Here is a 15,247-nt window from a genome sequence, read left to right on the forward strand (position 1 = left end):
AACACAATATCAGGACAGGTGGTTTCAAAGGTTGTTATGATGGCAGGGATTGTATTTTTATAAATAATAAGGGACCAAGGGTAATAGGATTGGTATGGATAGGACATGGCTAAGACCATAGACCATCATTCCTTTTAAGTCAAAATTAATAGGCATTATAATTCTTCACAATGTATTCATTGGGGGGAAAAAAAGCCTCTTTTTTTTCTGTCTAAATAGAATTCTTGTAATCCTGTAAGGTTTTGCTTTTTTTGTTTTTTTTCCAGGACAGGTTTTTTAAATTATACTAAAACAATTCCAAGATGGTTGAAGTGATTCAAGTGTTTTGAGAGTTTCTGTAAATCTGCCATTCATTGGTCAAGTTTTTGATACTAGAGAAGAATTCAATATGTTAATTAAAAAGGCCTTTTAGATGTGACTTAACTGGGAAGCAGAGGAGAAATAGCAAATCTTAAGAGAATGGGTTGGCAGTGCTTTATTTCTAGAATTGATTTAGATACACTTTGGAATCTAAATCATCTGATGTGAGTAAATGCTGATGTAACCCGTTCACGTTTCTTTCCACTTGCCAGTTGCTTGGGAATAAGCTCTGGTTTAGTTTCAAGAAACTTCTTGGACACTGAGGAATTAGATGAATTGCCTTTTAAAACTGATTGTTTATTTAAATATATATGAAAACATAGACTATTTTATTTTTCAATTTCTTTCAATAAGTGACATTGAGTATAACTCTCAGAGGCGAAGTAGTGACGGTGCTCATTCGGCTCTTCCCTTAGTTCATTCCTTAGGTGAAAGTATATGTTTTGGTGACATTTGAAGGGTTAGATTTCCAACTGTTAGTCACTACTAGGGTTATTTACTGGAAAAACTGGTATGGTAAGTGAAGATTGAGGATTTTTCTGCCATATGGATGATAGATCTTCATTTGGGGAGTATTTTTTAAAATTTAATTTTATTTATGTATTTTTAAAGTAAACTCTTCACCCAACATGGCGCTTGAACTCAGGACCCCGAGATCAAGAGTCACATGCTCTACCACCCGAGCCAGCCAGGTGCCCTCATTTGGGGAGTATTTTGAAAGCCAGTGACCTGTGACAGTTCAGAAACTTCTCATAATCTATTGATGGTTGAGGTCTTACAAGAATCTGTGCTCTTGTTTTGAACTGGTAGCATCAGTTTTTACCAGGGTTTGTAACAAGGGGCATTCCCATTGCTTTTTCACTTGCCTTGTTTAGTTTGGAGATTGATAAAAAGATGATATTTCCTGGATTGGTGCCTATTGGCCTGTCTTGTATTACTTGCATTTTAATTTCAATCCTCCCTCCCTCCCTCCCTCCCTCCTTTCTTCCCTTCCTTCCTTCCTTCCTTCCTTCCTTCCTTCCTTCCTTCCTTCCTTCCTTCCTTCCTAATTGGCAATGTCACCATCCCTTTGCTTAATTATGGGGTGACTCAAGAAAGCAGGGAAAGAGTGTGCTCAGGGGAAGGAATGATAGGTCATTGTTGGGTTTTATAAGTCAATTCCTAAGTGAGGAATGGCATAAGAATACAGAATCAGGAAGTTTAATTTTGGAATAGACTGAAGAGAAAATCCATTCCTGCTCCTTTGTTTTACGGATCAAGACTCTAGTGGCTTAAGTTCTTCAGTTTTTGTTTTTGTTTTTTTTCTTTTTTCTTTAAGCTCTTGGTCCAGAAGTTCTTAGAATCTTAGGCTTGTGATTCCTACCCAGTTTAGCATTTTTTTTTCTACTTAGATCACGTTGGTTCCTCATTAGTGAGAAGGAAGAAGTTAGAAATATTATTGACTCAATGAATTTTATAACTCCCATTTTAACAGAATAAATATCTATCTGGGAACATATTTACCATGTAACTATCATAGTAAAAATCTTATTTCCTTAGAGGTGTTAAAATTATCTTTATATATATTTCTTTCATCATGAGGGTGTTTTATTTAACATGTTTAAGTGTGGTGATGTATAAACATAAAGTCGCTCCATTTCCATCATCGTCCTTTGCCTGTTGTTACCAGTGCGATGGAGTTGGGGGTGTGCATGGGTGTGTTGGAAAGTGAAAGATTGAGGAGCAGCAAGGTGATGGGTGGAGAGAGCACGTGAAGTGGATGAACTTCAGGGCTGATCGTTAGCTGGAGCAGTTTCTGCGCTAGAGCCAAGGCCCTCCTGCCAAGCTGATGCTTTGTCGTGGTCAGAGCAGCAACAGCCTTCCTTACAGGGTGTCTGGCTCTAGGCTGCCTACTCCGCAGTCACTAGCCACATGTGGCTATTTACATTTAAATTAATGAAAACGAAGTAATTTTGGTGGAGGTGAGGCAACAATAGGCAGAGTACGGAGCGTGGCTAGGCGGTGACACCACTCTGTGGGATAGCCTTCTGATGGCTGTGTGACATTATCCTTTTCCCCCAAATCCCTAGAAGGTGCAGCATCTGGAGTGAAGCCTGGTGTCAACTGTGGACTCCAGGTGATAAAGACATGCCACATAGGTTCATCAGTTGGGACAAGTGTAGCAGCCCCCTGTTGGGGGTGTTGATAATGGGGGAGGCTGTGCTTGTATGGGGGCAGAGGGTATGTGGGAAATCTCTGCATTTCTCTCAGTCTTGCTGTAAACTTAAAACTGCTCTTAAAAAAAAAAGAAATCTTAAAAAATAAATAAAAAAAATAACTGTTCCTCAGTTTCACTAGCCACATTTCAGATGCTCGGTAGCTAATTGTGGCTAGTGCAGCTGCAGAACTGGATTTTGTTTCCTTAACGTCAAGTCTATAATCCGCACTATCCAATAAGCCTATTGGGTCACTCACATACAGACTATTTGCATCACCGCAAAACGTTTTATTGGACAGCAGCAGATGATAATTTCTCCAAAATGTTCAGAAAAATGACTAAATCTTGTGATGGCTGTAAATAGCGTGAGGCCACCTCCTGATAACATGCTAAGACGATTGCCACTGACTTAGCAGAACAGAAAGAAGACAGGCAATGCTAACCTTATTTTATTTTTTTTTAAAAAGCCTTTGTTTTCATTCTGTGCTCTATTTGAAAGCTAAATGATTCGTATTTTCAGAAGAACAGTTATTCTGTGTGTGTGGTGAAACAGATACCCCTGTTGACGTAGGAAGATAGTTTTGAAGTGTGACTTTTTATCTTACCCACTTAACTTGTTCTGAGATGTTCTTGTGATTATTGTGCCCTCCCGAATGAAATCCAGTCTTTTCAGAAGTATCAAAATGTTACATTTCCTTAGAAATCACTTTGGGGTCTTGGGGTTGGATGTATCACTTTGGTTTATTTTATTTTATTTTTTATTTTTTTTAATTTTTTATTTATTTATGATAGTCACAGAGAGAGAGAGAGGCAGAGACACAGGCAGAGGGAGAAGCAGGCTCCATGCACCGGGAGCCCGACGTGGGATTCGATCCCGGGTCTCCAGGATTGCGCCCTGGGCCAAAGGCAGGCGCTAAACCGCTGCGCCACCCAGGGATCCCTATTTTCTTTTATTTTTGAAGAGAGAACTAACTGGGTGTTTTTTTGTTTGTTTCTGTTTGGCTTATTTTGGGTGAAATTACAAAAGAGTTGTGAAATTAACTCTACTTAGAAAAAATAAAACCTATATCAATTTTAGTCCCTTAAATGGTGAGCTTGAATCATGGACCCTTCTTTTCTCTTAAGTTTAAAACAGTTTGGTGTCTCAGTCATGAAAAGATTAACAGTTTAACCTAAATTACGTATCACAAAACAAATGAAACCTCCAGTATTTAAGTGAGTACCTTAACAGAAATTCATGCTCCGTAATCCCTGTTTAGGTAGGATACCTGCTTTGTTGGGAGAGAGAATTAATGACTGAGGGATGGGGGAAAAAAAAAAAAGGTCTGTGTAGGGAGATTAACTGGGTTTAATTTTGGGCAAATTCAGGAACACTCTGTACTTTCTCATGTTTGGTGTCCCTTGGGTAACTGGGGCTGTAACAGAATATTTTACTATGTAATCCTTTAAAATTTTTCCTTGTGTATACCCTTTCAAGTTTCTGGAGCTCTTAGTCCAGTGCCTGACCTTCAGGGAGGCTTGTTGTGGAAACAGGTTTAGCATGGCCCCTTTTCTGGGCACTTGGGAAGCTGAAATAGGGCGAGGAGAAAGGTCTCTGTGTAGGTTCAAATGGTGATCATTAGGACTCACTTAAGAAGAGTATTTCTGGCATAAGTCAAGATCCGAGGCTAGGCTGTTTATCTTTACTAAAATAAATACTCATCAGTTGTTTAAAAAGTGACCATCTCTAAGGCTAAGAGATAATGAGCCTCTGAGTTCATTTATAGCCATCTTTCCGATTGTTTCCATAGAAGCAGCAAGACTTTTTAAGGGCTATAATTTCATGTCCTGCTCTTTAAAGCCCATTAGAAATAGACAATAGAGGCATCTTTGATGCTTCTATATTTGCTTAAATAGCCTTGAAGGCAGGTAACTGATGTGCAGTCACCGGGGTGGGTACAAGTTCCAGCCACCTGTTTTGCCCATACTTGCTGATAGCTTATGTCCCGTTTCATGTACCATATGAGGGGTGAATTGTTTTTAGCTGTATACAGTTGTTTATTTTATTTATTTATTTATTTTTGTCTTATGCAGTTGTTTAACTATTCCCTTGTCTCTTGGAGAAGGAGTGTCAAATATATGAAAGATGATCTTTATAGGATGTGACTGACTTTTCAATTGATCACATCAGAATTTACCTACAACAAGAGGTATTGTTTCCTCTAAGGGGACATGGTAGGAGGGTGTTCACTTACACTTTATAGCTACATTTTATTTTAAATTAAAAAAAATTCCCCATTTCTCTCAGCGTCCTATGAAGAAATGAGACCGGTTTCTAATGTGACATTAATTTGCTGTTAAGATATTTCCAGAAACTGTTTTAAGCAGTTGTAGCTTTATTGGAATAATAATTTAATCTTGCAGAACGACTGTAGCCTGAACAGTGCTGGTGGTTGTTTCGAGTCGTTGTTTTTAAAAGATCCAGCATCACTACTTCATAGAAGTAATGAGATGATCTAGGACTGTGGTTTCAGATTACAATGAGTTGTTTGTCTCGAGGAGGGCCAGCAAAAGCAAAAGCTGATGGTGGACTGAAGAGGACTCACGGTAGGTGGAGGGGGGCCAGGGGGGAGGATTCCAAGATCCGATCTATAAAGCCAGAGACTAGCACCAGGCAGCAAAAGACCTCAGACCTGAGCAGGAGTAAGAGAGAGAGAGAGAGAGAGAGAGAGAAACTCAGGCACCTACCCAAGTTTAAAATTTGCAGGGGCTCAAGCAAGGGGCCAAAGCAAGTAGGGACAGTGTAGTTCCCCAGAAGATTTCAGCGGCAACATCTTGTTGAGATGCACACCTCCTTTAAAGCTTTGCTTCAGGGGTGCCTGACAAACTGAAAGGCCCAGTGTCAAGGATTCTGACAGTCTTTTTTTTTTTTTTTTTTTTTTTTAAGATGTTATTTATTCATGAAAGACAGGGAGAGGCAGAGACATAGGGAGAGGGAGAAGCAGGCTCCCTGTGGAGAGCCCAGTGTGGGACTCGATCCCAGGACCCCAGGATCATGCCCTGAGCCAAAGGCACCTCTGAGCCAGCCAGGTGCCCCATTATGCCACCCGGTGCCCCCGATAGTCTTTTATATCAGCTATGCATAGTTGTGTGACTGACCACCCCAAACCTTAGCGGCTTAGAACAATGCCCATTTTATTTGCTTAAGGTTCTTTGGGTTGATGGTTTGGGCTGGCCTGGGTGGGGCAGGCCTGCTGGTTCTTGCCTAGGGCCCGTCCTCAAGTAGCTGGGCTAAGGCTACCTCTTTTAAGGTGATCTCACGTGTGTGTGTGTGTGTGTGTGTGTGTGTGTGTGTGTGTGTGTGGTGGTCGGTGCTGGTTGTTGGCTGGCCCTCTGTCCACTGATGTCTCATTCTCAAGGAGCTCTCCTGTACTTTATCCCTTGGCTGCAGGTAGCTGGGGTGGAGCTGCAAGGGCTCTGAGAGGCCGAGGCATGGCACTCACTCCGTGCCACTCTCTCTCATTCGCATCACAAATTCCCTTCCCTGCTTGTTGGGCCTCAGAGTGGTAAAATCACATGGTAGGGAGACATGTATACAGAAATGGGAGGAATTCTTATTGCCATCTTTGCAAAGTCTCTACCACAGTAGCTTTATTTAGCTCAAGAGTGATGAATAGACAATGTTTGATATTCATTTAACTTTCCTTTTAACTTGTGGTAGGGGGACCTCATTGCTCAACTCCCTTCATCTTGGTTGGTAGAGTGCGGTTGATTATAGGTTTCATAAACTAATGTGCTACGTGAACTATCCATCAGAGTGAGTTTTGCTGGAAAAGTGCTTTAGAAATATATAACTTGCTAAATAATCTAAAGATGTTGATGGCAATGTGACATTTGAAAGGTGAAGGGGTGCACGTGTGTGTGTATAATGCTGATCCTTTTTAGCCCTGAGATGTTTTATTCCAGACTGACCTTCTTAAAACTCAACACCACATTAAAAATATAGATTGTAAAAAAAAAATAATATATATATATATATAGATTGTTTGCATGCGTATGTACTTATTTCTTCTGCCATGTAGAAGCCAGTGAACCAGATCTATCATAGCCCCCAAAAATAACATGTTGTCTCTGCATCACTCAGTTTTAAGTGTAGATTGTTGCTTACATATTATGGAAGTTTCTTTACTTTGAAGTCAGTCCAGCAGTATTTTACTGCCAGTTTTATAATCAGTTTTCAAAAAAGGATTGCCATCCTATTAGGATAAAAAAGATGAGAAACTTAGTAATAGTTATTGGCAGAATTTGCCCATTTTCTTTAGTTTATCATATACAAATGCAGAAATAGTAGATGGATGAGAGATGGGTGAGTATACCATTTATTAAATTGCAATCTTTCTGGTAAAAGCACTTATGAAATATTGTATGCTTTCAGATGTGGGAAGAGGGCTGAGTGTTATCGTTACAAATTTAAATGTGACTTCTGTTTTTTCCCTCCAAAGGAGGAGACAGGTGTGTGTGTGTGGATTAGATCCGTGGAATGTCCTTCCTGTGATTGGCCCACACCCCTTTCTCACAAAGGGAAGTATTGAGAAAAGGATTTACCTAGACCTCTGGGTTACTGAAATCTCCAAGCTTGTTTATCTCAAACTTTCCAAGATTATATGGGAAATTTGGTAATACAGATGAGTAAAGGGGAAAATTCACAAGTTACCTCATTGTCCAGGGCTAGATAGTGTTTGAATTTTGGTGGAGTGTAAGTTGAGATGGGATAGGACTTAAAAAAAGGTTATAAATGGATATTTTTGGAGATTGATCCATTTTAGTATTTTCAGTGCCTTCACATTTCATTTGTTTTGAGAAAGAAAAATAAACCAGTGGTAGATTAATCTTGGCAAAAGTGATTTGTTTCTCAAAAATTTGATACATGCCGAAAGTCAAGCATACTTTATGATTGCTAAACAGATAGTATATATGTATTTATCTCACACTTAACATGTTTTCAGAATACATTTACAGCCTAATCTTAATGTCTGTGTTGCAATTTAGTATTTCTTAGAAGTGTCTGTTATTTGCCTTTGGCCTCTGGGTGCTATGGATCCTACCTTATTTGGTATTTTGGAAGTGAAAACATTTTACAGAAAGTTCTGGATGGAGGGACTTAAGAGTAAGTAACTTTCTCATTGTTTGTGGGTGTGCTGGAACAACAGCAATGACTTTTAGATCTAACCTTGACCTTTCGTATCAAACCTAGAGTTGACAGCATGGGAATTTTTTTTGATTGGCTAAATATATGCCATCTTTTTGTAGAACTAGCTATTTGGTTTCATAGGCACACAAGAGAAATGAATCTTTAGGCATTTATTTATTTATTTATTTATTTATTTATTTGAGAGAGAGATAGAGCGTGGGCGCTAGAGCCACAAGCAGGGGGAGGAGCAGAGGGAGAAGCAGACTTCCTGCTGAGCAGGGACAAAGAGCTAAAGGCAGATGCTTAACTGACTGAGCCACCCAGGCATCCTCAAAATGTAATTATTATACGTGTAATGTGGTAACTGTGCATAGTAGTCTACACTTAATGATTTTACTTCTGCAGAGTAGTAATATATATTACATGTATATTTTACTTCTGTGTAACTTCTGTATATATTTGTAGTAAAATATACACATCATAGATATTCACAGCTGTCATTCCAGGTCATTTCTCATAGATCCATCTCATTTAAAAATATTGTTTTATTATTTATATTTAAATATTTAAATACTCTTATTTCTATTCCAGGGTCCATGTCTATTCTGTGGATGTACTTTATTTAACCAGTCTTTCATTGATTGACTCTTACTGGTTGTCTCCAGGTCTCTGTACTTCTGTGTGACAGATATCCAAGAGTGGGATTGCAGGGACAAATGGTATTGCATTTGTACTTTTTTTTTTTTTAATTCATGAGAGACAGAGAGAGAGAGAGAAAGAGAGAAGCAGAGACACAGGCAGAGGGAAAAGCAGGGAGCCCGACGTGGGACTCGATCCTGGGACTCTAGGATCAGGCCCTGGACTGAAGGCAGCGCTAAACTGCTGAGCCACCCGGGCTGCCCGCATTTGTACTTTTGATAGAGACTGTGGAAATGTCCTCCAGTTGTGTTAATTAGCTGCTCCCCTTTCTAACTTAAGGGGGTTAGTCTGAGAAGGCACCTTGCCTTATCCCCTGCTTAACCCAGACCTGAGATATCTAAGACCAGAGGGAGAAATGGTGGATGGGATGGAGTGGTCATGGATTGGAAAAGGAGGAAAATTATCATCCAAGTGCATGTTACACACTCAAGAAATGAACCATCATGGGATCCCTGGGTGGCGCAGCGGTTTGGCGCCTGCCTTTGGCCCAGGGCGCGATCCTGGAGACCCGGGATCAAATCCCACGTCGGGCTCCCGGTGCATGGAGCCTGCTTCTCCCTCTGCCTGTGTCTCTGCCTCTGTCTCTCTCTCTGTGTGACTATCATAAATAAAAAAATAAAAAAAAAAAAGAAAAGAAATGAACCACCATGACGCCTATTACTGTGAACAAACTTAGGGAAAGATTTTTCTGAATTGGTGGAAAGTCTAGATTATAGAATGTAACAAAATTGATTTACTCTTTTGGTTACAAGGTCCAGGGACTCACTGAAGTTACCCCTGAGTAAGAGGGCATTCTCTATAAAGACAGATGGGGGAATCGGAGGACAGGAATGTCCTCCCAAATCCCAGGGCCCTGCAGCACCTGGAAACGATGAGCACCTGGCTTCTTTTTCATGAGCCTGGTATAAGACCCCGGGGGAATTTTGGGGTCTTCACTTGAGAATCCTTTACCGTGGGTGTCATTTAGCCAATCAGGGTGAGTCTGCTCTTGCCCTGGTTCACCTGCTCCTCTCTTCTGTACCCGGTGGTTACTGCAGGGTCAGAATTTTAGTTCATTCATAGCCATCCTGGCCCTTACGGCTTCTCTCTTCCTCTTTCCCTTTTAGGCATAGCTTTGGCTGCTAATTGCCAGCTTCTCTCTTTATTTACCAATTTTAATGCCAAAGATTGAGAATCCAGTTTTTACCAGTTTCTGCATAGGACACCTGCCTGCCTATGAACTGCTGCCCAAAGCTCGGGTGCCCTTTTCAGATAAGGGGGAAACATGGGAAGCTCCTACCTGGGAAGGGATCTCGTGGGTGGCAGACACCGCGAGTCAGTGTTTATATATAACATTGCTCTTAGGTAAGTGACCTATGCAGAATGAGATCCCAGTTAATGTACTTTTGTGTGTGTGTGTGTGTGTATGCACGCGTGTGCCCCCACCCACCCACGCATATACCCTTTGTTATATAAATGTGTATACTTGGGATGAGCTTAAAAAGCAGTTTATTCTTTTATGTCAGGAAATACTTCCCTCAGATGCAGCCTCCCTTTTCCCCCTTGGAGTAAATTGGGAAAATTTGAGCCCCATCTCAGTTGTAGATTGTCTTCAGTTCTGAAGTACTGATGCCTGGATCATGAGATACGGTCTTGCCTTTTCTGCTGGCCTTGGAAGTACCATGAAATAGTTCATCCTGTTTATGACGGTGCAGTTCTGAAAAACAGACCTGGAACCCAGTACTGTCTGAACAGCTCACTTTTCCTATGTGAGTAGTTTTATCTCAGCTGTATACCTTCTCCCAGCTATAATTAGGAAGAGTATCTGGTCCTCCCTAATTTTATTAGGCGTTGGGCACACCAGTGTTTCAGAGGTGAAGGATCGTCTGTATTTCTCTGAGCTGCTTTGTTTTCTTCCTGAGGGTCACAATCAAGTACCCCCCACCTTCTTTGCTTTCCGGTCGTCCCTCCTCAACCCCAGTCTGCTGCTCCTTCAAAGTAATGGCTAGTGGGTTGAATATGTCAGTGACTCTTCAACTCCTGAGCCCTTAAAACCCTGGTACCCATGCCTCTCAGCATCTCAAAGGGCGCTTTTTTAAAATGAGAACCATGCTCATGAAATGCTGTCCTAGTTTGGTTTCAGATCACTTGAAATGTAATCTGATTTGAGAGGCAGCATTTAAGCTCCTGTTTACCAAAGGTTTTGATTATCTCTCATTTGGTAGAAATTTTTGTTGGGAAAAAGAAAGACGAACAATGTATTTGCCTATGGAAAAAACAATCAAATAGTCTTCATTTTAGAAAGTTTCTTCTGGTGGTCTTGAATTCAGTGTTTTAATCTATTTCAAAAGTGCCTCTTTCCACAGAAGCAAAATTAAACATTAAAGTCTGTGCAACACTCTTCATTTTTTAGGGGGAAAATCTTTTAAATGCTCTTTGGTGAAGACATATAATTTAACACTTCCATCTTGACCGCTTGGTTTTAGCTGATAGGCATGTTAATCTCTATTTGATTGCTTTGGTGGAGAGTTGAAAATCACCTAGTGCCTGGCTTAGAGTGCATTTAGAAGTATACTTTTGGTTTTCATTTTGTGAAATAATCAAGTGAATTTTCCTGTATGTGACTTTGTTATAGATCTGACTGTTTATCTGATTACTAGATTTATTTATTTTTCCTAAAAATTTTATTTATTTATTAGAGAGCATGTGCACATGTATGAACATGGGGAGATGTAGAGGGGGAAGGAGAAAGAGAGGGAAAGAATCTCAAGCAGACTCTGCGCTGAGCATGGAGCTTGACTTGGTCCCATGACCCTGAGATCATGACCTCAGCAAAACCAAGAGTCAGACGCTCAACCAACTGGGCCACCTAGTAGGCACCCCTGATTATCATATTTAAATAAAGAGTTTAACCATTTTTCCTTTGACTCTATGTCCTTTTATCCTTTTCTTAATGGTGGTGTGCTGGTGTATGGGTAGCTGCCTTTTTCTCATTTATTTTATAGCATGATAGGAAAGTGGGGTTTTTTTTTTTAAGCATTTCCCATTCTTTTCAAATTTGGCCTAATTTCATTATGTTCTTTCTCCCTTTGGAAGTGTCAAAGTATATGTAAATATGATTATATATATATAGAATGTGTGACTATTACATCATTTTTTTTCTCTGCATTTAGAGGCAAAAGATAATGTGTGTAAAATTATATATGACCAAAGGAAAATTATGGGTAATAAAATCATTTGACTCTTTGGGAGAATTTTAATATATCTTTTGAGATATAATAATCTTTGGGTTTTTTTTTTTTTTTTTTGAGATACAATAATCTTTGAAGAAAAGTGTTGGCAATTAAAATTCTGGGAGGGATTTTTCCTCTCTACCTGCATGACTTGACACGATAACGCGATTCCAGCCGACTGGATCGTTCTGATACAGACTTCTGGAGTACCTGCTGTGTGTCTCCAGACTGAGTACTTTACATCCTTTTTTGTCATCCTTACCTCATTCTTGCCAGGATTGGTATGATTATCCCAGTTTTACAAATTAGGAAGCAGAGACTTTGGCAATCACATAATCTGTTGGAGGTCACACAACTGGTTGTGAACCCAGTGAGCTCTGGTTGGAAAGCACCCGTCCTTTCCAGGGTCCTCTGCTTCCTCTGGTTTTGCTATTTTATCTGCCTTTAGGATTCTCAAGCTATCAGGGTAGAGTTAATTTCTCGAAGGGAGGTCCCTATTTGTAAATAGCATCATCACATGGTAGTTGAGCTGAAACTTGCACATCAGGCCATCCCAGGCTTAGATTCCATTGGCATCGTTTACCAGCTTTGTGAGCCGGTTCCTTGGCCTCATTGTACTTCGTGGTGTTTCATCATTACAATCGGGACCATCATATCGGTCTTGCCGGATAGTATAATGCATAATAAATAACGGTGATGATGATTGTAATTCTAGCAGTTAGCACTGAGGAGCTATTATGTATCAACCCCTGGGCTAAAAGCTTTTTGAAGTTCAGTTAATCCTCACAGTAACACCAGTGAGGAAGGTTCAGTTATCTCTGTTTTATGTAGAAAAGTCCTTAGTATGTGAAGTCTTTTTTTTTTTTAAAGATTTTATTTTTATGAGACAGTGCATGGGGGAAGGCGAGGGGCTGAGGGAGAGGGGTAAGCAGACTGCTGAGCGAGGAGCTGCACGTGGGGCCCCTTCTCAGGACCCTGAGGTCATGACCTAAGCCAAAACCAAGAGTTGGAAGCTTAACCCATTCAGCCACCCATGCATCCCTGTGAAATCTTTTTAAATTATTTGTATTATTCATACTAGTGTAGCTTTCCATGGGAATGGATCATTGAGGATTCACTAATTTAGAGAATTCACTGTCGTTCGATAAGCTTGAACACTTATTATATGGTTATCAAGATAAAATTTCTTGGGACACTTGGGTGGCTCAGCGGTTGAGCGTTTGCCTTTGGCTCAGGTCATGATCCTGGGGTCCTGGGATCGAATCCTGCATCGGGCTCCCTGCAGGGAGCCTGCTTCTCCCTTCTGCCTATGTCTCTGCCTTTCTCTCTGTGTGTCTCTCATGAATAAATAAATCTTAAAAAAAAAAAGATAAAATTTCTCTCTCCCAAGTGTTTTATTGCTAACTTTTTAGTTATATAACTAATACTTTAACAGGTTGTGTTAAAGGTCAATTTTATGGTAACTCTGGCACTAATGTAAACAATCACAAATAGGAAAAGCATAGACAGAAGTGCCTACATTCCAAGCCAATTTTTATGTGTCTTCCAAATAAGTTTATGCTACCATGTTGGTAAAAAGGGCTCTGATGATTATGTGAGAGGACTAGGAATCCTTTAAAAATGCCCTCTATTCATCCTCTCATCTTTTCTTCTCTATCCTACAAAGTACCTAAAAATTCAGTCAATAAAGTTACATAAAGCAGCAATCCTCATGGCCTGTCGTCTATCTGAATCAATGATGGGGTTGCTGGGAGGTTTGAAACTGGTATTAGCATTAATGCTAAAGCGTTGACATGTATAAAGAACACAGTTCCAGCAGTGGACTCAAATACGTTTCATTATAAAAGAGAGAGAATGGTAGTAGGCCTTTTGTTCTTGTACTTCCCGACATTAAAACCAGACTAAAAATTCAGTCAAAACAGCAGACTATTAAACATTTAAAAGGAAAAAAAAAAAAAAAAAAGACCCACAGAAACCCACCCCTGTCTGAATGATCCTGTAATATCCTGGAATCTCTTGTCAGGTAGTGCAAGGCTTTGTGTTGGTTAAGAAGGTTCTTCCTCATGTTGGAGAAGGTGGAACCGTTCCTCTCAGAACATGAAACAGAGGGTGGGGGGAGTGATGAGTCTGTTCTTCAGAAAGACCCGAGCAACCGTGAGCTGGCCAAAGGTCAGAATTTCTACCTCCCTGCTTTTATCTGATCACAAGGTGGGTTGATGATCCAACATCTTTCTGGTGTTTGTTGAGCTCCAGCGCGTGCCAGGCATTGCTGCATCCTGGTGATACCGAGGAAGCTCCCTTTGGGATCTGACCTCGAGGAACTTGGTCTACAGAGGATTACCTCTGGTGGAGGCGTGTCACCAGAATTTAGAGCTAATCACTCCATCCCCAAAGTCATCCTTTTTTCATCAGCAGCATGTCACATGTAGTTATTGTCAGAATCTTAGAGGAAGGCATTTCCAATCCACTTTGTTAAATTCCCACCACCCACTGTGTGTTGTAAAGTTTGTTCCAAGACAGAATTGTAGCGAGAGATCGACAGGGCCAATGTTTTGATAAAAACTCGATAATCCTCATCATAAAAACAATTTCTGAAGTTTAGTGCTGTCTCTACAAACATGGGTTAAATGCCAGCATTAGTTGAATATATATGTAAACATGCATCTATGTATAAATGTGTGGCTTTTTGATGTGCGTGTATTAACATGCTTTTATCTTGTAAGTAAACTGTGGACTCTGACATAATCAGTTTAAACTTTCGACACGGAAGAGAAAGAATGAAAAGGAACAATGGTTTCTTTGTTTTCCCAGCAACTACATTTACCATTGTTCTGAGAAGTCAGCAAATGACCACAGGATGTGAATTTAATCAAGTTGTGTCTTTGAACAAAGGTATTCTGGTTCTAGTGGAATTTTTTTACTTCCCATCATCCTGTTCAGATGTTCACTTGCCTCCCTGAAATCAACAGTTCACTATGATTTAACCAAGTTAACAGATAATAATTTCAATACAAAAGAAATGGACTCGGGAAACAAAGGAAAGTATTATTTTTGACTCTCTCTTACAGAAGAGCACTCAAAATCAAAGATTTTTACCTTTTACTAGAAATATATTTTTCTATGTAAGAATTGTCTATGAAGGTATCTATGATTTAAAATATAACTCCTTCCGTATAACCTACATTTAATTGGAGGTGCTGTTTGATTAGCAGTGAGTCAGGATGTAAAAATCTTAAAATTGTACACATGTATTATCTTTGACTATTTTTTTTAAAGATTTTATGTATTCATGAGAGACACAGAGGCAGAGACACACAGGCCGATGGAGAAGCAGGCTCCCTGCAGGGAGCCTGACGTGGGACTCGATCCCGGGACTCCAGGATCATGTCCTGAGACAAAGACAGGTGCTAAACCCCTGAGCCATCCAGGGATCCCCTATCTTTGACAGTTTAAATAGTTTTTTGTTTGTCTGTTTTCTTTTTTATGCATCCAAAAGGAACTAAAACATTTAGTGGAGAACTTTTTAGAACCAGAACTTGCCCTAGAAATCCTGAGTTTCATATTATGGACTGTTTTTTCTTGATCCAGTTGAAAGAGATTTTAACATCT

General features: G+C 40.0%; 1 protein-coding gene across 8 annotated transcripts in view; it reads left to right on the forward strand.

Annotated features, from left to right (window-relative positions):
- The window catches only part of STK39 (serine/threonine kinase 39), a 315,389-nt gene that overhangs the window by 34,057 nt on the left and 266,085 nt on the right, over positions 1-15,247 (forward strand). Inside the window, exon 1 of one of the 8 annotated variants that reach the window (XM_072810945.1) lies at positions 5,062-5,143. The exons of 6 other annotated variants lie outside the window; for them this stretch is intronic. In XM_072810945.1, the coding sequence (XP_072667046.1) occupies positions 5,077-5,143 (67 nt within the window). In that variant the 5' untranslated portion in view covers positions 5,062-5,076. Of the gene's footprint in view, positions 1-5,061; positions 5,144-6,877; positions 6,903-15,247 lie in introns of those variants that run through there. One more of the 8 variants, XM_072810947.1, reaches the window with a different exon arrangement.

This window comes from Canis lupus, chromosome 34, assembly GCF_048164855.1.
Source record: "Canis lupus baileyi chromosome 34, mCanLup2.hap1, whole genome shotgun sequence".
Lineage (NCBI taxonomy): Eukaryota > Metazoa > Chordata > Mammalia > Carnivora > Canidae > Canis > Canis lupus.